The 24,877-nt window shown below is 36.3% G+C and overlaps 1 protein-coding gene across 1 annotated transcript in view; it reads right to left on the bottom strand.

The window, feature by feature from the left end:
• LOC148840567 (phospholipid-transporting ATPase ABCA1) overlaps positions 1–24,877 on the bottom strand; it is a 300,212-nt gene that overhangs the window by 151,844 nt on the left and 123,491 nt on the right. The window contains exons 18-21 of the mRNA XM_088932095.1: positions 24,177–24,348; positions 23,414–23,545; positions 19,564–19,703; positions 17,441–17,578 (exon numbers count right to left, since the gene is read on the bottom strand). Coding sequence (XP_088788221.1) covers positions 17,441–17,578; positions 19,564–19,703; positions 23,414–23,545; positions 24,177–24,348 — 582 coding nt within the window. The remainder of the gene's footprint in view (positions 1–17,440; positions 17,579–19,563; positions 19,704–23,413; positions 23,546–24,176; positions 24,349–24,877) is intronic.

Raw genomic sequence — 24,877 nt, 5'->3', positions numbered from 1 at the left:
GTGACCCCAGTTTTGAATTTCTCTTCTGTTCTACTTGGCTATGAACCTGGATTGCTTGTCTTGACCCCACATTTGAATTTACCTTTTGTGCTGTGTCTCCGTGTCTCCTGGCTACCCTCTTGTTTTCTGACTATGATTCTGGACTGAGTTTGCTTGCTGATTTCCCTTGCCTGTGTTTCCCTAGCTTGATTTTGGGTTCACTTTGCAACTCACAGACCACTGCTATTCATGCAAGTAGCAGCAGTATTACAGAGTTGATGGGGATATTTCTCTTTCAGGATGCTTCTAACACAGCCCATGAAACAATGAAAAAAAAGTGAATGGAACTTGTTAGGAGCATTTGTGAGTATGATATCAAGCAATGGTAAATATTGGGTGACTTAGAATCAATTCTAGTAGTTCTATTATTGCATAGGTTTACTATATTGAATAGGGATTTGACAATGTCTACATATTTGAACATACCCCCATTTAAATATAAGCCCCTGTAATATAAGCTCAGTGCTCAAATAAGGAGGGATAAGATTACTTAATGATCTTCAAAATAAATGGTAATCCTGCCTCCCTTAGAAGATCTTCCTATTCAAAAGATGGTAAAATAATTCTGTATATTTCTGAAAAACTATTTACCTATTTACCTATAATCTGGAGAAAAATTATTTCACAGAGAGGAACTGGTAAATTAATGGAAAAATGTCTGACACATTTAGCCAAAATGTTGTAACTGTTACTTGAAGCTGAAAAAAACTTTTTCAAGATATGCACTGATGTATGTTATGTACAGTGCCTGAGGAAAGAATATTCTGTGATAAGATTCTCTATGCTAGTTTAAATCTATGTGGTAATGGCTATATCAAGTCAGGGACCAGATGGAGGGTTTTCTCCAATGAATGTGATACAAAAACAGATAATGTTGTTAAATCTCTTAAATAAAGTACACATGTGAGATAACTGAATTAAGATAAAAAATCTTGACATTTTTTGTTTTGTCTTCCAGAAACAGACAGTCCTCTTGTCATTTTAATTAACAAATAAAACTCGCTTCAGAAAAAACTGGCCACCCAGATGCATACTGTATGGATTCAACCTTTCAATCCTGGTCAAAAACAAACTGAGAAATGATCGAAAAGAGTCTGATACTGCATTTACAGAATCAAAAGATAAAGCAGAATCAGTGGTAAAAAAAGTAGATGACTGCAAAATCCTATTTAACACAAAATTAAGAGCTATCAACAGGGTGGTCATGTTAGATATTATCAAAATTAGATAATTCTTATGAAAACTTATTTTCACTACTGTAATTGTATGTATATTTATAACACATACCGTGCATCACTAAATTGCGACTCCGCAGTAGTTCAGCTACAGATCACAATGAATTGTTGATTCACACATGCAATGCTGAACAAAGGCAATCAAATAACAGACAACAGCAAGAAGTGTAGATAATAAGCAATCCAAGTGTAGAAGTATCCAATGAGTTTCAGTTTTTGCTATTATTTTTTAATGTCAATTGTTAATATTTTGCTCTTCTTCTGGCACTTGCTTCTATCCTTTGCATTTCAGCCAGCCTGCATGACTTCTACAAGGGTAGTTTCAGTCTGGGTATAAAGACAGTCTAGCCTAGCAGAGCAGCATGCTCTCATCTGAGAATGTCATTAACCTTGCATTGTGGTGGTCTGATGAAGTTGGAGTATCGCAGTATTTTTTTGCCAGATTTGAAATCTGAGTTTCAGTCATGGCAGAATTTCAAACCTCAACAGTCTTTTTTTTTTAGGAAAGAAGCAGATTTAATTAGTTTTCTTGTGGCCAGATTCTAGGAAAGCTAGATTCCATCCTCGTGCCACACAACAAAGACGTACAGTACAACTAAAGGGAATGCTACTAAGTTGTACTAAGTTCCTACCACAAAAGTATATTTTCCCTGAAAGATAACCACACATAATTTATTCACAGAAGATAACAAAAATTCACAGGTATTTGTAACCTTTCTTAATACAGTAGTTTGCAAAATGTTCAAATCATTCTACTGACAAATGGTAACATTACAATTGCAGCAGAGCTTAAATACCATAATGTCGTGTCAACACATTCCTACAGTATTGTCAATGCTTAGGCTGAGTTTAGAGTACCTCCTGAGTTTTACCATTTGCAGATTGACTAGAGGTTTCTTTGTGAGAAGAAAGAGACTGAAAACAGCAAACTGGCAGCTGCTGTATCAGGGATGTAAGAGTTGTTTACAGAGTGCTGTCCTTGATTAAACAGGATCAGCCAAGGTAGTTAGCGATGGTGAAAAGTTATTGTTTGTTAGTGAAGATCTTATGCCTGGGTGATAAGCATGTACAGTATGAGGAGTTGGCTGTCGTGGAGAGAATACAACTGATCAAGTGCGTTTTGATTATTGAAGAGTGAAGAGTTTGCAATTCTCAGTCCACTTAGAGGGCTGTTTATTCAAACCCCTCTAGGAGAAACAACAGATGGAGAATGTTGTCTCAGCTATGGCTTTGTTTGTTTGGCTGCTTAAAACTTTAAAGCAGGGGTGTCACACTCATATGCCATGATGGGCCAGATTTGATTTAAAATCAAATCTACTTCAAGGATACCATACTGTATATGCTATTATCAAAATACTAGACACTGTTTATTTTATAACAAAATACAATTAGCAGTCATTGAGTCTTCTTCTGATGTTAACTTAGCAGTATGGAATATTTTTAGCATTATTAATGATGATTTAAAATTTAATTACATTTACCCTATTATTGTACACTCTATAAATCTCTATTCCTTTGAAAAAACATTGTTGGGATATTTAATTCAATAACAGGCAAAAACAATTTTACAAATCTTTGCACATTTTTATTCAATAAAGGTGCTTCCCTTCATACATACTGTAGTTACCAGCTAATTTTGTTTAATGTTTTTATTCTTATTATAACATCATGTCAGTAAAATATGGTGCTAGTGATTCAGGTGTTACAAAAGCAAATAAGAAATGCATTTTCTGGCTGTAAGACTTGAAGTGATAGAAAGGCTTAAAAACACCACATGGTTGAATGACATTAGTGTTGTCTTGAGCTTAGCTGAGTACACGTTCAAGAGTTCACATTTTTTACTTTACATTTATTTGTCTTATTAATATTTTTAGGGTTTCTGAGTTGTTGTTAGAAGAAACTGGACTCTAAAATGAAATGAAAGCAATACCACATTTCTCAGCTGAATAATATTTTGTATGTCCTGTCCTGATGACTTTCTAAATGTAATAGGATTACAGTAGATGTGTTCAGGGGCATTCTAAGTTATTATATTCTACAGTATGTGTCAATTTGAAAGGAGTAATAATCCCAAGGCATGAATTTTCAGACTGGCTTTAACACCTAATTCAATAGATATCTTATACATTCCTTTAATTTTACTACTCCATTCCTCCTAAACATGCTTTTACTGTTTAAAGGATTAAACCTGATTACAGGTGATGAGTAGGTATTCAAAACCTAGAAGTATGCTTTGTTTCTGCCACATTAGAGCTGCCACACATGTTGGACTCGGGACAAGACAGACTGACAGTTCTCATTATTCTGGCGTGGATAGTTGTTCTCTCAGCTGTGGAGACTATAGGATTTTATTCAGGATCCACAGATCCCCCGCATATCACTACCTAAACACTTTATACCATTCTCTTTCCCTCTGGCACATTTTCATCCATATTCCGCAAGGATGAAACCAAAGTACAAGAAATTACTTGAGGGCAAACACACTACTATCTCTGTTCTGGTGCACAGGGGGAGCTACTCAGCCATTTCAGAGGTGAGAGTACTGTGATGTATGAGACATCTTTACTAAAGAGGTGTTGTGATCCTATGGTGTGGCTCAAGCAGTGTTGTCATGTACATTTTTGGTGCTGCTGTGCATCCTTTAAGTGAAAGAAGGAGCTTTATCTCAGTACTTTCTAGGCACCACATTTTCTGTGTCATGCTGTAATGCAGTGGCTCTTAATCCTGGTCCTGAAGGACACTTTTTTTCAACTGGTTTTCATTCCAACTGCGTCCTTGAAAACCGGTGCTGAATGGAGCCTATACCTGATTTGCTTGCCTGTATTGAATTTTTTCTGTGCTCAGGCCTTGGTTTCAAATATACCCTAGCTAAATTTTCTAACACCTTCAGCAGACATACATTTAAGCAGTCTCTCCTCAAAATGCTAATTAAGAATTTGCTCCAATATTTTGGATTTAAACGCTTTTGATATGTGAACTGTTTATGATGAACTGACACACCTGGGATTGACACTGTGGCAGACACAAACATTAAGGGAGTATCGTTCTTTCTGCTTAAGTACAATTGGTCACATTTCATTCACATTTGCATTCACTTTACATGCTAACTAATGTACTGTATGTATGTTTATTCAAGGGGATATTAACAAACCTATAGCATACTATATGAACCACACTAACAAGAAAATCCTAGAGTGAACTCAGAGAACCAAAGAACTTAATTTTATCACATAGACACATATACTGTACACCCACCTTTCAAGCTATTTCTAGATAGATAACTTTATTGACCTTTGATTGCTTTCTTTGATAGCATAACATTCATAAGAAGTATATTCAAACTGATTTGTGCAAGTAACTGGACCTGATTCTATCTCAAGAGCTGAATATCTAACTCACAGCTTAACTGCCTGAAATAATGGGTAATCTCAATCCAAAAATGTGTTTAATTTACAAATATGTATGTATTATGTCTGAATTAGTAAAATATGCAATTTCATTTTATTTCATATGACAACAGTCTGTAGGCCTAATAAGAAAATAAAGTAAGAGTCTTGAAAATGAAAACAGTGCCATTATCTGGCATGATCACATATTGAATAATTTCATAGTAAATATAATAAAAAGTGGGTACTCTAATAATATGCTGTTACTCATTAAAGATGTTGGCTGAAATACTGTTGTAGTTATTATTGATTTAATATTCAGTAAACTACGTTCGCTTGACAATATGAAACTCCAATCTTTCCTGAAAATGTATCAAATGTTGTAATACCAGTAATACCATTTGCAATATCAGTAACAAACACTGTAATAACAAACTTATTATTACTGATTTTTGATTAATTTATTTAAATAAAACAGTGCTGCATAAATTATATGTACGTTTTTACTATCAACCTAAATACAGTAGGTCCTTGGCTCAAATGTGCTAGATTGGAAAGAATCATCAATCATCAATATGTACAAATCATCAATCTGCAAAAAGATTACATAATCTCCATTAATAATTTACTAGGCACTTTTTCTTACTTTTTTTTCCAAACTGCTGCAGTCTTGCTTACACAGGTTATTGCTTTGGCTACTCTCTCTAAAATTTATTTTAAGTACAGAAGAGCTCAATAGCATTTAAGTGGTTTATTTTCTATTAACCTTTTATTTATTGTGCAATCTGCAAACTCTAGACAGCTTTCTAAATCAATGTAGTCATGCAGTGTTACACTGACAGAGAGGGACACAAGAGTACATTATCAGTGTAATTAACAAGGTTATTATCACTTACCTCTTTGACATTTAACTGTATGCTATATGTGATCTTAACTAGTAACTTGTATGCAAATTTGGTACAATGCAATTTCATTAGATTTTAATCAGGCATTTGTTCAAATCTGTCCAAATAACTGACCAAATGGAATAGAGTTTTTTTTTATTTACTTTAGAACTAAGGATACAAGATTTTAAGAAGAGTGTTATCTTTTCCCTAGGAGATATCTAGGTTCCCATCCCAACAGATCATGAATAAGGGTACACAGAGGACATTAGCACTTATTGTAAACTGTGCTCTGTTATTCATTTTAGACAGCTAACACTCCATTATCAGCAAACAACTATTATATGTTATATAAGACATGATAATCTTATACTTGCATTTCTAAATTTTTAAATATACTTTAATATATGATTTTGAAAAGTAAGCTTATCAGGAATTATACTGTATATGCCACAAGTTGTGTATATACTGTAATATATATTGGCCTTTCATTTTGCATCTTTAGAATTCAGAGTTCTGCATTAGTCTTTTTGCAGTTGGTAGCCTTCTAGATTACTGTTTTCAAAAATATGTTCAGAAAAATCTTACGACTTCCAATGATGAGTAGGGATGTGAGATTTTTTTAAAAATTCCATACAAAGATCCGAAGTTGATCAGGGAAAGGGAAGGATTTTCTAATGTTATATGTAAGAGTGCAAGATAGGAAACTGTAGCTCACTCATTAAACTTTTATAATCCTACTCTCAGTAAAACAGAGAATTTGGGAATTTTTCTTAACAGTTTCTCATAACACTTTCAGAATAAGACAGCTGTTTCATAGCATGATTTAGATTGATTCATTGACTGCATTCCAATATAACGAATTTAGTGTGGGAAGCTTCGTCAACCGGATGCAAAGGAACAAGTAGAGGTTAATTCCACACTGAAAGCAGTGAGTCAGAACAGAGCAATCAGAGAAGTGAGGATGGAAGATCTCTCCAAGCTGATAGCTCCCCATTTTACCTCTCCTGACCATGATTACTGCGACCTTTCTGTCTGTGTCCTTTCACAGGGATTCCAGAAAATGACATCAAAAGCCAGGACTGTTCTTACACCAGGATCACACTCTCCACCAACTCTCAAGGACAGACTCATTTCTTTTTAAAACCTCTCCATTCATTTACTGATTTCAACTTTTCAGCAAGTCTCCAAGAATGTGTTTCCCAGATTGCCTTTCATTTAAACACACTTTCTCACCACATCCACTTCCCCATACTCTTTCATTTGCTTCATACAGGGAATCTGTTTTTCCAGCATGGAATTATCCTCCACATGTTCCCTGGATTACACTGGGTGGTCTCAGACTGTCACACAATGGCCTGAGAAAGCCCAAAGTAGGTCCATTTTATCTCAAACTGGCTCCGCCACAAAAGCACCCAAGCAAACAAGTGCAGTCTATTTACAGTGCTCCCAGTCCCCCTCAACAGAAAATAAACCCCCCCCCAAAAAAGAAACAAAAACTAATTATTCAAATAAAGGTGAATTCTCTGTCTCTCTGTCTCTCTGTCTCTCTGTCTCTCTGTCTCTCTGTCTCTCTGTCTCTCTGTCTCTCTGTCTCTCTGTCTCTCTGTCTCTCTGTCTCTCTGTCTCTCTGTCTCTCTGTCTCTCTGTCTCTCTGTCTCTCTGTCTCTCTGTCTCTCTGTGACACTACCTAACCACCAACAACCAACAACCAACAAAACTTATAGGCTGAGGAGCCAGCTTAAATAGCTTGTAAGCCCCTCCCCCTCTGGAACAAACCATTTCTCTACTTCAAAGTGGTTTTTCCCCTTTCCATAAATAACCCTTGAGAACGGGGGTTAGGTTTGGCCTTTTGAGGCCACCATAGGCTGACTCACCCCAGAAGTACTGACACCAAACAAACAGTGAGTAACATCCATTTTGAGAGCGCTCTCCATTCACACCACAATATTCACTCATACCTGTGTTTAAGTATTTGAATGTATGTGAAATTTGGTATGTATATGAAATTAAGTAATAGCAGTTACAAGTCAAGCCCTGAGTGTGCACCCTCAGGAACTTATCTAGCAACCGCTCAATGGAAGGTGTATGAATGTTGTATTTTCTGTGCTATCTGTCCCCTGTGACAGACTCCTCTGTCACACAGACACAATTCAGAAGTACGCATAGGCACTCAAAGCATACGATTTGGTGTATGAAACTGTGCATCAGAATAAGTTTCAGTTAGGGCTGAACATTTCCATGCTCCATGCAGGTAAAATAACAACGGATTACCTATGCATGTTTAAAGGCATTGCTCTAACACTTTTTATCTAATTGGTGAAAGGGCAACAATCATGGTTACTAAAAACATAATTTTAAAACCTGTCATGTCACTAGTCAATTGTGATTGTGTTTCCTCAAATTCTGGCAGACAACTGACACCATCAAGCATTTAGTCATCCAGTGCTTTCTTGTCGTACCTACAGTACGTTATTGCAATGTTACAGTGGTCTTGATCAGAGAGAGACACACCTGACCACAGTGCTGAACCTCTGACATGGTTGATTTTGTCTGTGATGTTTAAAAAATAAGTGGCTTGAAGGAGGGCAGGTTGCAGGAAGCTGCTTACACTTGCTAATTGCCCCATGTGCAGTTGGGGGCTCATACAGTATATGATGATTCTAACTTGATACAAAAATGTTTTACATATGTGCAAGTATGTTTCCAGGAGTGTATGAGTAATCTACTTGTATTTTTTTCTTTTAGTTTCTACAAGATTAAAAAAGGGAGTAAGTTAATTTTCATTTAATGGGGAAATTAGATTTCCTGAAGCTATATTCCTTAAAATGGTATAGTGAATATTTCACCCATCCCCCACAGCTGCCACTCTCCAACACCTCCGCCATTAACACCTGCAGCACTAAAAGCACTATGAGCACCAACCCCCAGGCCAGGCTGACCATCACAACTGACCAGGTGAAGAAGGAGCTGAAGAGGCTGCACGAGGGTAAGGCCGCAGGACCAGATAACATCTGTCCCAGAGTTCTGAGGGCCTGTGCTGATCAGCTGAGCGGAGTGCTCCAGCAACTGTTCAACCTGAGCCTGCGCTTGGAAAGAGTCCCGGTGCTCTGGAAGACATCATGCCTGGTCCCGGTACCAAAGAAAGGGCGCCCCTCTGTCCTCAACGACTACAGACCAGTTGCACTGACTTCTCACATCATGAAGACACTGGAAAGGCTGGTCTTATCCCACCTGAGACCCCTGGTCAGCTCATCACTGGACACCCTACAGTTTGCCTACCAGCCCAGTGTTGGTGTGGAGGATGCGATCATCTACATGCTGCAAAGGGCCTACTCACACCTGGACAGGGCTGGCAACACTGTAAGGATCATGTTTTTCGACTTCTCCAGTGCCTTCAATACCATCCAGCCCTTACTTCTAAGGAGGAAGCTGGAAGAGATGCAAGTCGATGCCTCCACGACCTCGTGGATCACTGACTACCTGACAGGCAGACCACAGTCTGTGAGACTTCAGAACTGTGTGTCTGAACAGGTAGTGAGTAACACAGGGGCACCTCAAGGGACAGTTCTTTCTCCATTCCTCTTCACCCTCTATACTTCGGACTTTAAGTACAACTCAGAGTCATGCCACCTGCAGAAGTTCTCAGATGACTCTGCAATTGTGGGATGTATCAAGGGTGAGCAGGAGGAGGAGTACAGAGGACTGGTCAGCAGCTTTGTGGAGTGGTGTGGGGTAAACCACTTGGAACTGAATGTTACAAAGACAAAGGAACTGGTGGTAGATTTCAGGAGGAAAAAGGTCAAACCTACTCCTGTCTACATCCATGGGAGTGGCGTGGAGATGGTGGACTCGTACAAGTACCTGGGAGTGCACATCGACGATAGACTGGAATGGTCTAAGAACACCGAGGCCATCTATAAGAAGGGACAGAGCCGACTCTACTTCTTGAGGAGGCTCAGGTCCTTCAATGTGTGTAGTAAGATGCTACACATGTTCTATCAGTCGGTGGTAGCGAGTGCCATTTTCTACGCAGTGGTGTGCTGGGGCTCGGGGATTAGAGCAGTAGATTCCAAAAGGCTGAACAAGCTCATCAGGAGAGCAAGCTCTGTCATTGGGTCTGACCTGGACTCCTTGGAGGTAGTGGCTGAGAGGAGAATGATGTCCAAACTAGAGGCCATCATGGACAACTTCTCCCATCCCCTCTATGACAGGCTTGCAGGAATGAAGAGCACGTACAGCAATAGACTGATTCATCCATGGTGCAACAGGGAGCGCTACAGGAGGTCATTCTTGCCGTCTGCCATAAGACTGTACAACGCATCCACCTTGCGTCTTGGCAGAGGCAACATCGACAGTGACCTGTATCTGGATTAAACGCATCTACACATCTACTGCTACATCTGTTCTCTTCTTCTTCTTTTTCTTTTTCTTTTTCCCGTTTACAACCACTTTCTGTGCAATATATGCCAGGGACCTGTGCAATACATTTATATTTATATCTACAGTTACATCTATATTTATATCCATATGTGTGATATGAGTGTGATATGATTTTCTGTGTACTGTTCTGTTCTAGTTTGTTCTTGTGCGTCTGGACTGTGAGTAACTCTTGTATTGTATTGTATGTATTGTACTATTATTATATAATTCATTACATTGTGGCTGTGTTGTGTGTGTTAAGCTGCTGTTGCACTGCAATTTCCCTCACGGGATCAATAAAGTATCTATCTATCTATCTATCTATCTATCTATCTATCTATCTATCTATCTATCTGGTAGAGGTTAAACCTCTAAGTGCTCAAATTGCTGTCATGTTCGTCATCCCTCCTCTAGAGGGTGCTCTGACCCTTTTGTGTTAATTTTCATTATCACGTTCGCCTGCCCTTTTGTTCCGTTCTTTATTTAAACCCGGTGCTCCGGAATCCCATGGCTCTGCATTGGAAGACGGACGCCAGGAGGCCCGCCTACCATCAAGTCGCCTTACGTCCGCGGCTTGAGGGCATAGGCTTCCTAACGGTGTCCTAACCAAGCTGAGTCCGGGGCTCAGAGCACCTGGCCACATCTCTCCGTTTTTAATCTCCTTGTCTCATGTCCCTGTTCCTCGTCACTTCATTTTTAATCTCCTTGTTCCATGTCCCAGTTCCTGTTTTTAATTGTTGTGTCTTGGATAGATTCCCTGGTTTTGGATTTAAGACTGCGCCCCGGATTTCCTACATTGGACTGTTTTGAACTTGTTTGCCTGCGCTCCCCCCTTGCACCTGATCACTGATGGCACCGCCCCCTGTTTGCCATCCCTTCCATTCCTGACTGTTTTCCCCATAGCCCTTTTCAAGTCACTTCCGGATTATACCGTCCGCACAGGGTCCTAAACTACGCATCGTTACAATTGCTACTTCATTACATAGGAAAAGAAAATTTAAAGGTATGTTACTTGTACACTCCTAGCAACATATGGGGGGAATTGTTGAGTTTCACATGATGTATACACATTTAAGTGATTTTTAAAAAATAAAACAGCTCAAACTGGACACGTATGGATAAAAGAAGTCAAATATCAGCAAGTTTTCCAAAGAAAAATTGAAACTAAAATGTTATTATCTAAGAATTGTCTAAGTCAGTATACTGACTTCAGACTTACTGTACAGTATATCTTTTGAAGAATGTTTAAATGTTTAATGTTTCAAAACATAAACCCAACACTGAAAATGTGTATTATTTCTCAGCACACAAAGCCCCCTCTCACCCACAATTCACATTAGTCGTTACCCCATCAGAATCACTGTGAAACCATACAAAAGCAGAATTGGTACTTCATTCTGAATGATGTACCAAAAAGCATTCCTTCATTTTCTTGCATTTCTAAGGTGAACTGCACGTTATAAATAATGTAACAAATGAAACAGCCCAGGGAAAAAGCAACAAAGCATCATGGTTGAATGACTGAAGATGATGCTATGAACTTGAAAATTAATCACACTGCTCTTTCTTTTTAATTCTAAAGGTTAGGTCACTGGGGTTATGAATTCATTTTCCTAGTCTCATTAGCTATACTAATTGTGTCACTCCCACTTACCTTTTTCGTTTTCCATGAGAATTTGTTTTTTTTATATCACAATTAAAGAAGAAAATAAAATTGTATCTTTGAAACCCCCATCACTGTCATAAAATCTAAAATTTTCTAAACTTGGCATATTTATGCTCTGAAGAGAAAGTCAATACCCAACTTTTCAAATACTCAGCCTTAAAACTGCAGCTCTAAAAATTATTTTCAGAGCCATCACCTGCAGTATACAGTACCTCAAATTAAATATCTGGCAAACAAAACTTCCTCTCGGAATTGTTTTAGAGTGACTGGAACACTTTATCTCTAGCAGACAGACAATGAGAAATCTCAAATGACCATCAGATCCTTTATAACTCCATGGTAAGTACATTTACTAAATCAGAGAAGTATTTTTACTTCAGCGAGACCAATTTATTTTTACACTTTTCCTCTGAAGTACGTCTTTCCAAAATGTGGCTACATGTGAACTCCTGTATCACCAAACAACATAGAATTTTTTGTCGTTTGAAGATAACACTGTTTTTACAATTGAAGATTGAGCCTTATAGTCAGACTCACAAAAATGAGTGATTCTGAATTCAGGGTTATGAAAATGAAATAACTTCAATTTTAAAACTTAACTGACCAGGGACAGAAGAACTTAGATGCTGGACTTTAGACACTGCCCCCCCTGCTGGTAGACTGGACTGCATAACCGTTCAGCAGTTTAACACAATCAACCCTTTAGAATAGTCTGCAGACGCGCACTGTTGTATTAAATGACTCACTCCAGATTGCTACAAGTGGCTCTCATGACTTATTGCTTGGTGGGGAGGGGGCAAAACCATTAGGCCTTGGATCCTTAGAGATTTTAGACTTTTCTTCTATTTTTTTTGTATTTTTTGTCTTCTATGCCTAATGGTTGTTTTTGTCTGTTCTGATGTACTCAATCCATAATGATTAACATCTGTGAGGACTCTGTGACAATTAGGACATTATACTTAGACAAAACTCAATTGAATGTATTGTATTAGCAGTGCAGATTGTTTCATTATGATGAAATAAATATAGATTTTAGCCCTATCTTAAAACTGAGTTTTAGGATATCGGAAGATTGGTATAATGAAATATGCATTTAATAATAATGCATATTTCAAGTCTTAATTTTTTAAAGGATGTTTAACCCTAAGAGAAACCTTTAATTAACCTTTAATTTATTTTAATGATAAATATTAACTTTAACATTCAAAACATGAATTAAAAAATCTAAAAACAAAATTATGAAATAATGTTTTTTCAAAGCACTATCATTTTTTAATATCTACTGTACTGTTAGATTTAAAATATGGACAGATCGTCAACTGAATTTGGATCACTACAGTTGTAGATAGGAGCTAAAATTAATTAAATAAGAAATATTATTAAAGAACCTCACAAATTTCAGGATATAAGACTTATTTGGCAATAAAGCTCATTATACAACCAATAGTTTGCAAAACTTTAGCTTTTAGAGTGATGGTAAATGAGAAGCCGTCCTTGTTTTAACTAAAAAAACTAACATACAGTAACAAATAAACAAGAAAACTGTTCACCAAATTAGTGGTTAAACACAGAATACATTACGTTTTCAATTCAGCATATCAGACAGCAGATGTAATGTTACACTACAATGTCTACAGTGCTACACATCTATGCAATTTAACATGGGGAAACAGTAATATATAATTTGTGTCAATAGAGAACTCAGCCACTTAATTACTCCTTTGTCTTAAACTCCTGTTTTGTCCTTCATTTTGTCATTTTTACTAAAAGAAATAATGAAAACTGTCTCCTTATCACATAAGGACTGCACAAAACAGCCTCACCACTATTTTAGGGTCACTTTCTCCTATCAAAGTGCAGTTTCCATCCATAGAAGCAAAAAAAAAACATTTATTTAATGAATCATATAAAACATGCTGACGTGAAAGTTACAGATAACACATTACAATAGATAATTGAATTGCCTGTGAAGAAACTAAACTGGTCCCGAGGGACAGAAGGAAAACATATTGAAGATGCCAATGTTTAGAAGTCTCTAATGAAATAGTAGGCAGGAGGCCCTAGCACACACAGCTCCAGGTCAAGACTGATAAAAACTAATTAGCACTCATTGACTTTTTCCCCCCATAAATTGCAGATTGCTTATTTAATGATGGTTTCTGTTTGATTGATTTACTGCCATTATCCCTATCTCTTATCAGCTAATCACTATTTCTCTTGAAAGATTTACAAACCATAAAAAATTTAAAACACCCTGTGTGAAGTTTAATTTATCACAGACAGTTACCTGTCCTTTTCTTATGTTGTTTGAGTCCCCCAGTCTGTGGAGTAATCTGTGGACTCAGTAATGCCTTAAAATGCTGAATTAAATGTAATGCCTAATTCCACTTTCAAATTAGAACATCCACTTGTTTTCCCAGTAAATGAGTATAATTATGTTATATGTAATTGGTAATGATTTTGTTGCCTTTTCTGGACCCTGTTTTTGTCCAACTTTTAAGTTCTATTTTTTAATTTTTAGATTCTCTTTAATTTTCATATTAACAGAAAAATGTAATTACAATTTTGTGGCTATTGATATCCCATGCTTTTTATAATTAAAGAACATCTAATTAGTACAAAATCAGCTCTCATTAACATGTGAATTGGATTAGTGCAGATAACGACTCCTGTACCCTAGCTCCTTGACAAAACAAAAACCTTCCTAGGCACAGCTCTTTCTAATACAAAAATGCAGAGTGGAGATCTATATAAACAAGTGTGATAGTAGTGTTTCAGAATTGTGGATAAATTAATTAGCAATCAATATATTCAATATAATTATGTATTTTAATATCATCAGTATCATACAGCATGTAATATTGTATTGGTATTTGCATTGACTCAAAACTGCATCAGTCACAAGCTAATTAAGGTACAGAAGAACTAGTTAAAGAATTATAATATTTACAAGGACATGTTTCTTGTAAAATGTGGTGATGATATATTGGAATGCCTCTCATGATGATTAAACTAACCACCAGTTAAATGTAGCAAATCATTCTTAGTTCTGCTTCATTTTAAAAGGTACACCATAAATAGAACTACTTCTGGATTCTCTGCATGGAGGGAAGTCACTAGTCTTGATTAAAATTTGGTTAGGGCTGCATTCAGTCTGTTACTAATGCACTTCATATAATAGAACAAAAAGTTGATAGAAGAAAGAAAAATATTTCTCAGGCAGTCAAGTGCAGGGCAGGGAATGGGGAAGTACTGTCAAATTTGTTCACCTTGGAGTTAAGAACCTCTGTTTGAAGACCTTATACTTCTGTGTGCATTGTTGTGTAAAGACAACATGCATATTACATGTTATGAAGTAGGAAATTCTGTGCTGTTGGACTAACTATTAAATGTGTATTAAAACTGAGAGTTCCTAACACACATTTTGGTTTATTGCAACCTACTGTATAGCAAATGCACCATTATTGACATGCAAATATCTTTTTATGGGCAGATACAATAGAAGTGAAACAGGCCATGGAATTAAGTTAAAAATGATAAAAAAAACTATGCTAACTGTACTATAATTCACTACAACGTGCTACACAATGAAAGCCTTTGGTATAGAAAAAAAATAATTCACTTGGATTATTTGCTGTATTGTTTTTAGTGAGCCTGGCCTTTTGTTTCCACAGGAAAGCTTGCAATCCGTGCCTCTAACAATTTTCAAACTTTACTGTAAAGTCAAACATTTTGGACAAGATGGCAGTTGCAAAGTTAAATGTTTGCTCATTTGAGTCCTTTTGGAAAGATGAATATGGATTTGTTCAACATAAAGATCAAAGTCTTTGTGCACTGTGTTGTGTGAGCATCATTTGTTACATGGTTTCAGACAAAATGTGACAAACACTTCAAGGATGAGGCAGACTAGCCTGAAACGAGCCATTCTAAGGTATGGAAAATAAAGAAGTGACTTCACTAATTTCTGTGTAAGGAAAAGTCAAACCACAAAGGCAAATTACAAAATCATGCGGGATTGTTTTGGCACACTTTGTGAACTGTCTTGATGCAATTTTGTCAGGAAAATGTCAAAACTGCCCAGAACTGCATGATGAGAAATGGGTTGCAAGAGAAATGTATCACTACGCATGTGTATGAACTCAACCTCTGTCTGTAGGGTGCACATCAAACTGTTATGGGTCCTGTTGAAACGTGAAAGGCATTTCTTGCAAAACTTGCCATTTTTTCTCAGGACATTGACATCTCAACCTTACACCATTTCCAACATCTTAAAGAACTTTTGAAACATGATCTGTTTTGCTGAGTTTGGAGTGTACATGCAAGAACTGGCATCAGAATTTTCTGCCGAATTGCAGGATTTCCAGCATTTTGACCTAATGTTTTCTTTTCTGATGAAAACAGACAGCTTTGACACCAGTGACATGGATTTCTCAGTGTTTCAGTGGATGAGTGTTAAGGATTTTGAAATACAGCTAATTGAATTGCAGTGATCAGAGATATGGAATTCAAATTCCCAGAGCAGCAAAACACAGAATGTGATTACAGCATGTCTATCATCTTTCAGCATTTGGAACATATCTGTGTGAACAGGTATTTTCACACATTAACTAAGTTTTTTGTTCCACCTCTAGCTGGTTAACAACGGAACACTCAGAGGCTCATGTGCTGCTTAAAATGTTGAGCTACAGTACAAGCCTGAGAATGGAGCAAGGGAAAGGATCACACTAAATGGCAAGATGTGCATATTCATTTATTAAGTTAAGATATTATATGACAATATTTTTTTATCAAAATGCAAGTAGGGCTATTATTGATATTAAAAACAAAGTATCAATGGCATGCAAATCCATAAAAATAAGTGCATTAACTAAAGTAACTCTTGTCACACACCTACTGAAAAGTTGCCTCTGGTCTAGATGAAAAGTACCAGGATGAAAGGGTTAAGAAAGGTCTGTCCAAAGCTGACTGCAGGATGGCAAGAGAAATGATAAATAAGAGAAAGAAAGCTGTCCTCAGAGAGATGGAAGCCAAAGCTCATAAAAGCTAGCTGGATACAAACTGTAGATCGAGAGAAGAAGCAACAACAAAAGAGAAGAGAAGAACACACACCCAAAATTGTTGGAGTGCTGTCCAGTAAAAATCAGTAAAACTAACAAAATGAACTGGGTGTACACTCTCTGGTGCCCCGTTGAAGGCTTGTGTATGCCAAAATGTTGACGGGTTCGACAAGTTCTAATAAAAAAAAAAGTTTTTTGGAGTAGAGAGAGTGCGAGCCGAGTTCATTTGATTACTTTTAGAGTGAAAAAGCTGACAATATAGCCTGTTTATTTTGTGCACAAGAGAGCACACTATTTTTTGTTTCATGAGAGTACAAAAGTAGAATAGCTCCCCAAACCACAAAGAGATAAAACTCAAGAATGTTCTGTTCTTAGTTCTTTTGTTTAGTGCTCTAAACAAAGAGATAGGCTTTTGTTTTGCTTTTATTCTGAGCACTGGTGCTTTGTGTGAAAACCTGAATAAAAATATTTCCTGTTTGGTCTACACTCATGTATGGTTTCTTTTGTGTACGATACCCTACTTATCACCATGGCCTATGGTGTCTTGCGCCATCCAGATTCCATAAAATACCTAACACATTATGTATTACTGAGATACATAGCCTTGATTATATACAGTATCACTTACAATATAGTACTGTTAACAAATTATAACCAGGTTTTATTCATGATAGGACTGTAGAGCATGACCGAAAAGTAGAACATAAAATTGTAAAAGAAAAGTAATACTTCTGAATCTGTCCTGAAATACCTTGTTTGTATTTTAACAAAAGTTCCCATATTCCTCTTCTGGCATAAGGGTCCACACCAGCTGTTGGCTCATCAAGGATTACAATTCTTGATCCTCCAACAAATGCAATTGCCACTGACAATTTCCTTTGCATTCCTCCTGTCAAAAATAATGTTGAGGAGATAAATTACACTTTTAGCTCTCCCAGAAATGCTCATTATTGCTAAAGTAGGATAAGAAAAATTAGTAATTTTACTATGTAAATTTACTATGTAATGTAACTTATAATGTATGTTATATAAGCAACTGTGTATCAGTTCCACTAACAGAGTAATATTAGAATAATAATAACAAATTTTAAATGTTGTCATATTAACTAACATGATGCATATTTTGGAAGTTTCATTTAATAAACTGCAGCATTCTACAGAAAAATTAAATGAAATGCTACAACTTTATTGACAAAAACATCCATATTGGAAGGAGCTTAGCACTAATAACAAAATCTATATTTTGTTTATAAAGTTGCCAATTTCAGTTATGCTTGTATTCAATATCCTGCTATATAAATCATGTCTATTTTGAGATTAGAAAACATGGCTATAGTAAGCACAATATTACTGCTTAATAGTATAGATGAATTTGCCTTTAATATAAAGAATCCTGTTTGCACAGAAATGAATACTGGAATCTAAATTTCAATCTAAATTTGATTAGACTAAAATGTGCTTTGTCCAAAACAATTCTGGCTGAATTGGCTATCACTAGGAAAGAACTCTAATCAAGTTTGTGCTAAGACTGCAGGCAGTTTCTCAGTATATATTGAGAATCCAAAGAAAAGTATTACTTTTTATACATGTAAATGTGTTTTTATAAATAAAATTTACAGATTTTATTTTTTGTGACATTTTGATTGATCATTAGACTGACTATCACAAACTCGAGTAACTTGGACTAAATAACTGAATGAGTGAATCAATCTTTCTTTAGAACCTATGAATCTAAACTTGCGGATTGACCTGTGTTCTACACCACGGTAGGGTAACTTGCAAGACAAAAGTGACCCAATCACAATGATTGGCAGTTTATGGACTAGTGATCACCCCAAATATGTTGAAATGTCATCTTTGAACATGCTATATGTTTACAAACTGTAGCTGATCAGCTCGTATATAGAAAGAAGGAGCTGACAATTTTCAGATGGGAATTGGGCAGTTCTAGTGGTTTTAGTTATTACCTTATAAAAATATGGTACTTGTGTACGATTAGGTATATGATTAAAGAAAAAGTGCACTTTGAAGTTTCATTAATACTAATTCACTAATTCAGAGTAACTAGTAACCTGTTACAGCTGTGGAATGGCTACCAGTATTGGTTATGCGGCGACGATCTGCCACTCTGTGGCAGACATACTGTATGAAGAATTGTGACATGCAGCTGCAGTGGATCTTGTCTGCACTACAAACCACAAAGTCCTGTATGAGTGAATAACGTCTGACAGAATCAGAATAATTCAATGAAGAACTGTATGTTCTCTGTTACTTAAATTCAGTGACTGCCATATGCAAAATAGATCAGAGAACATAAAGAGTGTTATTCTTCTTGGTATGACTGCAAGATACAGTAGCAGGAGAACTAGAAAACTGAGGCGTTTGTCTATTAGTGCTGTTTTTCCCACACCATACTACCTAAAATGGTTCCCGTAGCATTGCAAGAAAACTTTGGGAGATTTCCAATTAACTTCAGTTTATTCAAGTTGTATAAAGCAAATTATTAAGAGAACTTAAGAGAATTGCTGTAAAAAAGCTTGAAGAAAGTTTAGTTAGTTAGTTTAAATATTTCAATATAGTTCATAATACAACATGAAAAAAGAGTCACATTTTATAACACAGTGTAAATGTCAAGTGTAGATCAATCATAATCCACTATTACCTGAAAATAAATTTTTAAAACATTGTGTTCACATTATAGCACTTCTGTAATGTCAATTTATCAAACACATCTGTTTTAAAAGAGATTACATACTCAGTAGGACTTCTTTGTTAAGTAAAGGTCATTTCATAAAAGAAGATTATCAACTCTGTTTGATCTTCTGAATAAGAAAGGAATGATTAATTAATAATAAAAAACTAACAGCCAAGTACCTGAGAGGTTTTTGACCAAATCCTTTCGTTTATGTGGCAGGCCAACATCTTTTATTATCTGGTCCATTTCTCCTTTTACTTCCTTTGAACTTTTCCCCTTTAATCGTGCATAGAAGTAAATGTGCTCTTCTACCGTCATTCTAGAAATGAAAACAGCTTGCGTTACATAGTTACACTGCCTAGCACTTTTTCCAATGAAACAGGTACTGTATCTATCAGAAATTAGAATTTTCATTCCACTTCATGCTTGATTACCACAACACGCTACAGAAAAAGTATGCACTTTTGTACTGTAAGTACTTTACCCAAGCAACTACATATTAAATGTTGGATGAGATTAAGTTGGGTGTATCCATGTTTTGTCAATAACATAATTTCATCTGATTTCTTATGTGTATTTGCTGTGTCCTTCATACCTTAAATACTGTACATCCTTGCAAACAATGCACCACAGACTAGAAGAGGCATTTCAAATGGACCAAAGGGATGCTCCATTTTTCAATACACTTATAAATTAGACCCTGCCTGAATTGTGGGGCTATTTTTAAATAATTGCTGCTGAGTTGTGGACCTGGAATATCATGAAAAACCAATACTGTACCTTACTACAGGTACACATTTTGAAAAAGCCTATTATAAGTAATATATATATATTATTATAAATAATAAGTGGACCTATTTAAGAAAAATACGATGGAAAAATATAAACAGTGAAGTATTATTATATGTCACTACTAAATTATCTGTAGTATTTATTACATTACTAAGTTAACATTTGGTTGCAAAATTTCTTATAATCAGTAAAAAGTGACCAGTACAGTGCAAAAGAGTATAAACGCTTTTTGGTCTTTTACAAAAAACTGTAGATACTGAGTTTGGTCATTTTATCCTTTTACAGTACATTCCTAAAAGCATTTAGGGATGACAGTAGATTCATTCATATACTGTACTATTTTTGCTTTGTGGACACTTGTCTTTAATGAGATGCTATATTGCTCTCTACAAAATGTTGTAGAACTGACAAATCATAAACTTTCCCCCCTCAGCAGTTCTTTTTAGTATTAAACTACTGAGAATACTGCACTCTATGTGAACAAGAGTTTGTCACTGAGCAGCCAGTGACACAAGATCATGAGATCAGATGTATTTGTGCAAAAGTTTAAATGTGACAAATTGCACTACAGCATCTTCAGCATTTCAGGAGGAATGTTACAGCCATTAAGTTAAGAGGACATCTGTGAGTTGAAAACTTACTGCATTGCAGATTGTGCAAAGTCAGCTGATTGAAATAAAAATTGAGATGGTAACCTAATATTGTGGGAATACTTAAAGGCTCATAAATAAAGTAAGTACCATATATGACACTGATGTACTCATTCTTCAAGTTAAAATTCAGAATGGGATCCGGAACAGGAACAAGGAGTTAAAACAGAGTAATGAGGCCAGGCGCTCCGAGCCCCAGACTCAGACGGTCAGGACGCCATGGAATAAGGCCTTCCCTCGGGCTACCCGTAAGCCATCTTCCAATGCTGAACAAGAAATAGCGGGAGCGCCAGGCTTAAATAGTGGCAGACTAAACAGGGGGCAGAGGCAAGTAATGAACTAAAATACGAAAGGGTTGGAGCGCCCTCAAGAGGAGGCATGACGGTCGTGACAAAACGTTGACTGACCCTGGTTGTATGAAAACAGTATTAACAATGTTACATAGACATCAGAAAACCTGTTAGGGACTTTTCTCGTGGAACTGCAACTTTTTGATTTATCAGTTGCAATTGTATATCTTGGTGATGCTGGTTTTTGATGTTACTGTAACAAGCTACAGTTACTGTTACTGTACGGTCCAGGCTCCCCTGAAGTGTAGTTCTGGACCCTATGCAGACGGTATAATCCGGAAGTAAGTGGAAAAGGATGACGGGGAGGAGACGACGAGGATCAGGAGAGGTTGACAGACGGGGGGGAGGGACGATGGTGAACTAGTGCTCGGGGGGCGTAGCCAAGGGTGAACAAATCCAAGGAGTCCAGGGGGGAAAAAGTCCAAAACCGGGTGATCCAAATGAGACGTGACAAAACAGAGTTAAAAACCGGAATGGGATCTGGTACAAGGACAAGGAAATAAAAACAGGATGACGAGGCCAGGCGCTTTGAGCCCTGGACTCAGCTGGCTCAGGACGCAGATACTGTAGGAGACCTATGCCCTCAAGCCGTGGACGTCGGGCGACTTGATGGTAGGCAGGCCTCCGGGCGTCTGTCTTCCAATGCAGAGCCCAGAGTAATGAGAGCGCCCAGTTTAAATAAGGAGGCGCAGGATTGGAGGCAGGTGCATGAAATAATCAAAAAATTAAAGAGCCGGAGCGCCCTTAAGAGGAGGGATTACAATCATGACAGTTACAGTACATTGTTACTGGTGGTTTAACTGACTGTAACTTAGGGTACATGAACTGTCAAATCAGTGTGTTTTAAGGTTGCATAAGTCACCTTTGCACATGCAAATTAAAAAGCACAGAATTCTAATTATGCTATGTGCTGCCACACTCACAAAAACGTAGTTATTTTATATTTAATGAAATAATGAAAAGAGTTAAAAGGGAATTTGAGATCTAACTTTTCTTCACATGTATTATATTGCATAATACCGAACTTACTGTAGTTTAATCTTTTAGTGTTGGCTAATTATTAACTATAGATGAAAATACATTCTAAGGTGTTTAATATGTTCTGTACGCAGTCTATGTTAACTACATTTCTTTCTTTTTGGTGGTTTGTAATTTTTTATTTTTTTGTCTTTGTTTTCATTTACTGTATATTTTCAATTTTAACTTTTAATGATAAAATCAAACTCCTGAAAAAAATTTTGACCAGATACTTTTTTGGGACGCAAGTATTTGTAGAGCATGTATAATTAGGTGCATGGACTTCTGTCTTCTTTCATATACTGTATGTATGAATGAAATGGTATGATGTAATTACTGCAAAGGATAATTGGTGATAATTTTGAGAGTCAAAAAATACCAAAGTTCAAACATTACATAGGAGGAAAAGTCCTAATAATAATAATAATCTTTTATTTATGAAGTGCCTTCCCAAGGTTGCTCTACATAAAATAACATACAAGTTTATACAGATAGAATCTAGGGCAATGTTGAGATTTCAGTTCAGATTTGAAGAGTGTCAAGAAATCTGTCTGTCACAGACTCTGAGGAGTGGAGCAGAGACAGGAAAGGCACAATCACCAAGTCTGAGATTTAATCTTAGGTAAAGTGAGCAAAGGACCAGCCTCAACTGAAATCTCACCAGAGGGAAAATAGACTCAAAAGACTTATTTTAGGTCTGCATCAGACAGAGACGAATGTTTTACAACAAAGTGGGCAAAATGGATAACTTGTAACTTTTCCTATGATGATAAATTGCTTTGAGTTAATGACAACATGTGCAGTTCACCATATATGTATCTGAAACTGCTCTCATTACACAATATTGGGATTTAGCAATCATGCAGCTCACTAGAGAGAAAGTCTCAGAAGAATATGTAAGTCACTAGCTTTTGTGAAGAAATAAACAAGGTGAACAATCTGTAAACAACAATTTTTTTGGGGGGGAAGCAAAGCCTTTCTAGTGTGTGCAAATCTGTGTAAATCCCAATGTCAAAGAAATTATTATTTTTTATATATACTGTACAGTAGGAAAGACCTGTAAAATGTATTTATGGATTCTCTGTAATGTTATGCACAAAACTCTGTTGATCTTAAATTTCACCAAATATATTCATAAATCAATTTAATTCTGTTTGTTAAAATAATTTAGGTATGGTGTGTTAAGAACACAAAGGGGTAATTATTTAAAGTGTACATACTCATTAAATAAAACATTGTGCTGGGGACACATTCCCATATGTTTTCTGATATCATCCATCTCAGTTCGAATATCCTTGCCATTGATGAAAGCTGTGCCAGATGTTGGTGGAAACAGCCCTGTCAGAATTGACCTAGAAATAACAAAAATAATTACTGTACCTGTAAAAGTATAATCACTTAAATCAGCATTTCATATATTAGTACAAAGAATCAAAATACAGTAGATCAGGGATATACTCCCTAAACATTGTGATTTTGTTTGTGTCTCCTTCTTTTATCTATTGCATTGGAAAATAGCTCAATAAATAAAAGTCAATTTCAGTAAATAATAACGCTAATGATAAAAATGAACTTATGAAGACATAAAGTTGAGAAAATGGAAACAAAAACATTTAATAATTCTGCAAACCACTATTTTTTGTTGGGAAAGGACATTATGTTCTGCATTTGGTTAACCTAGAGGTTCAACATGTTATACAATATACTAAACATACTATATTTTTTGTTAAAATGTGGTACATGCACATTTCTGAAAATTTAAAATATATACATCTTCAGTATGTTCTTTTTTAAAAACCTTCAGTCAGTATCATTCAGTGTAGTTTTATTCAGTATTCTGCAAAATGAATCAAAATAAAAGCACATAAAATGATCATTTATACAGCAGTGAAGAATTGCTTTCACCACTGTGGTTTCCCCTCATAAAAATACTTTGTATTCCAGCCATCTGCATTGTCGCAGATTTAAAATAACATGGCTTACATTGTGGTAGTTTTTCCTGCTCCATTATGACCAAGGAAAGAGGTTATCTGGTCTTCATAAAAGTCAACACTGAGTCCATCCACTGCCACCTTCTTGCCAGTCTTGTAGATTTTAACAAGGTTCCTCACAGAGACCCCTGGTTTTAGATTGGGTGGCACTGGTTCTAGAAAGCCTAATATTCAGAAAACAAAGCTAGGCTGAGCAAAATCTGAGAATATATCTGAAAACAGATTTAGGACAAATGATAAAAGGCAGAAAGAGATCGAGAGATGTTGACAGAGCATCAGGGAGCATACCTTCAGTACATGTACAATGGCTCACAGACGTATTTGATCCCTTGCTTTTGTTTTACTTTGACAAATGTGACATAGTAGAAGTTAGTAGACAGTGCTGCCTTTCAAAAACCTATGAATTAAAGTTTTGATAGGATAATTCATCAAGTCTAATGGACATGATCATGACATGATGATATAAAATAAATGAAACATTAAACTTTTCAATGCATTCAAAATTAAAAGTGTAGATAAAGCTGGTTTGATTTACACTGTTATTTGGTGCTTTAGTCCAATGGTGATCATGAAATGGCTTAAAGAAAATACTGGTCTTGTGAAATCATTATTTATTAAACAATTTTAGGAAAGTGGGAAGTATTGAGATGCCTTGTTAATGTTTTGAAAAAGACAAAGTGCACTTTGTTATCC

This window comes from Atractosteus spatula, chromosome 1 (genome assembly GCF_055471065.1).
Source record: "Atractosteus spatula isolate fAtrSpa1 chromosome 1, fAtrSpa1.hap1, whole genome shotgun sequence".
NCBI classification, from domain to species: Eukaryota; Metazoa; Chordata; class Actinopteri; order Semionotiformes; family Lepisosteidae; genus Atractosteus; species Atractosteus spatula.
Note: the sequence above shows the minus strand (reverse complement) of the source record. Positions and strands in the feature narration are given on the sequence as shown.